General features: G+C 45.8%; 1 protein-coding gene across 1 annotated transcript in view; it reads right to left on the bottom strand.

Annotated features, from left to right (window-relative positions):
• Positions 1–1,090: 1,090 nt before the first annotated feature.
• LOC109116284 overlaps positions 1,091–1,993 on the bottom strand; it is a 23,889-nt gene continuing 22,986 nt past the window's right edge. The window contains exon 2 of the mRNA XM_019201435.1: positions 1,091–1,813. Coding sequence (XP_019056980.1) covers positions 1,091–1,813 — 723 coding nt within the window. The remainder of the gene's footprint in view (positions 1,814–1,993) is intronic.

Here is a 1,993-nt window from a genome sequence, read left to right as displayed (position 1 = left end):
TTTCATTAACGATATAGTGACAGCGGAGTGTTGGCTTATTCGTACCACTCATTCTTTCCAAGAGACTATCTATCCTATGGGAGAAGCTTCGGGAACGGTTTTTGGGAGATATTTAACTTAGGTTCGGTCGGTCCTACTCTTTGGCATACCTAAAGACAACAATATACCCCACAACCTATAATCGCAAGCATCGAAGAGAGGGTTCGCTATTCACCTATCATCGACAATCTACTCGAACACCTAGAGGTCTAAGTCCAAATCGCTAAGCAGTCTCTAAGCAGCTATCACCATCATATCATCATCGACCAATCTCAACTCAAAACGGTTTATGCAATGCATATGCTTCTACATGTTCTAGACCTATATGTAACAAATGCAATGCAAGACTAAGTGGTGTCTATATGTACAAGTGCAAGAAATGTAAGTGTGGAATGCATCTATAGTGAGAAATCATCATTTTTTTTTTTTGTGTGTGCAAGTGAATGTATGAATGCACTCTAAAAGGGACTTGAAGCGATGTTAGATGCGCACCCCCCCAGACTTGAACGAGACACCGTCCGCGGTGTCACACAAATCCGAAGGGGCGGATATGTGGAATAGGAAATTTGGAGCTAAGCGAAATAGGAGGAGAAAGTGAGTGTATGACCTTGTGTCCAAGGATGAAAGATGCCTCCCCGCATTCCACTTGCGAATGATTCCACATTGCACGTCGTCTCGGTTGCTCGATAGTGTTCACCTTCCAAAATCAAAACTCGGAAAGAGAGAAGATCAAGTGAAACTGATATAATCATAGCATAGACATAAGCAACATCAAGATCGCATCATCACATCATGTATCTAAGTTCCCAATGCAGAAGAAATAAACGTGTAATGCAAAAAGGATACTAAAAAGGATATATACAAGTTCGGGGTGCCTCCAGAGAGCGCTTACTTATGGTCCTAAGCTTGACCGTGGGGTGCTCACTCGTCTTGAGGATCAGAGAAGCTCATCGAGCTCCTCTCTTTGTATGCAGAAGAAATAAACGTGTAATGCAAAAAGGATACTAAAAAGGATATATACAAGTTCGGGGTGCCTCCCGAGAGCGCTTATTTATGGTCCTAAGCTTGACCGCGGGGTTGCTCGCTCGTCTTGAGGATCAGAGAAGCTCATCGAGCTCCTCTCTTTGTCGTGTTCCCCGGGGTTGTAAACCTTCAACCTCTGTGCGTTGGTCTTGAATGTGTCCCCTCCATAGCCATATAGCTCTATTGCTCCGTGAGGGTAGACGTGCTTAATCGTGAAAGGCCCCGACCAACGCGATCTCAACTTGCCTGGAAATAATTTGAGCCTTGAGTTAAAGAGAAGTACCTGATCACCTTCTCTAAAATCCCTCTGCAAAATCCGACGATCGTGCCATCTCTTTGTTCTCTCCTTGTAAATCCGGGCATTCTCATAGGCGTCTAACCGAATCTCGTCGAGTTGGTGAAGCTGCAACACTCGCTTCTCCGCAGCGGATTTCCAATCAAAGTTCAGCTTCTTGATCGCCCAATATGCCCTATACTCAAGCTCAACCGGCAAGTGACAAGCTTTCCCATAGACAAGTTGAAAGGGAGACATACCGATGGGTGTCTTGAAGGCTGTCCTATACGCCCATAGAGCGTCATCGAGCTTGGATGCCCAATCTTTCCTTGACCTTGACACCGTCTTCTCAAGTATCGCCTTGATCTCCCTATTTGAGACTTCAACTTGTCCGCTCGTCTGAGGGTGATACGGGGTAGCCACCTTATGTCTCACACCATACTTCTTCAAAAGTGCTTCTATGGTGCGGTTGATGAAGTGAGATCCTCCATCGCTAATCACAACCCTTGGCGTCCCGAACCTCGGAAAAATCACCCTCTTGAACATCTTCGTCACCACTTTCGAGTCGTTAGTGGGACTCGCCATCGCTTCTACCCACTTGGTGACATAATCGACCGCCACCAGGATGTATTGGTTCCCATAAGAAGACGGGAACGG

This window comes from Tarenaya hassleriana, unplaced genomic scaffold, assembly GCF_000463585.1.
Source record: "Tarenaya hassleriana unplaced genomic scaffold, ASM46358v1 Cleome92, whole genome shotgun sequence".
Taxonomy (NCBI): domain Eukaryota; kingdom Viridiplantae; phylum Streptophyta; class Magnoliopsida; order Brassicales; family Cleomaceae; genus Tarenaya; species Tarenaya hassleriana.
The sequence above is the reverse complement of the archived record's forward strand: the minus strand, read 5'-3'. Positions and strand labels throughout refer to the sequence as shown.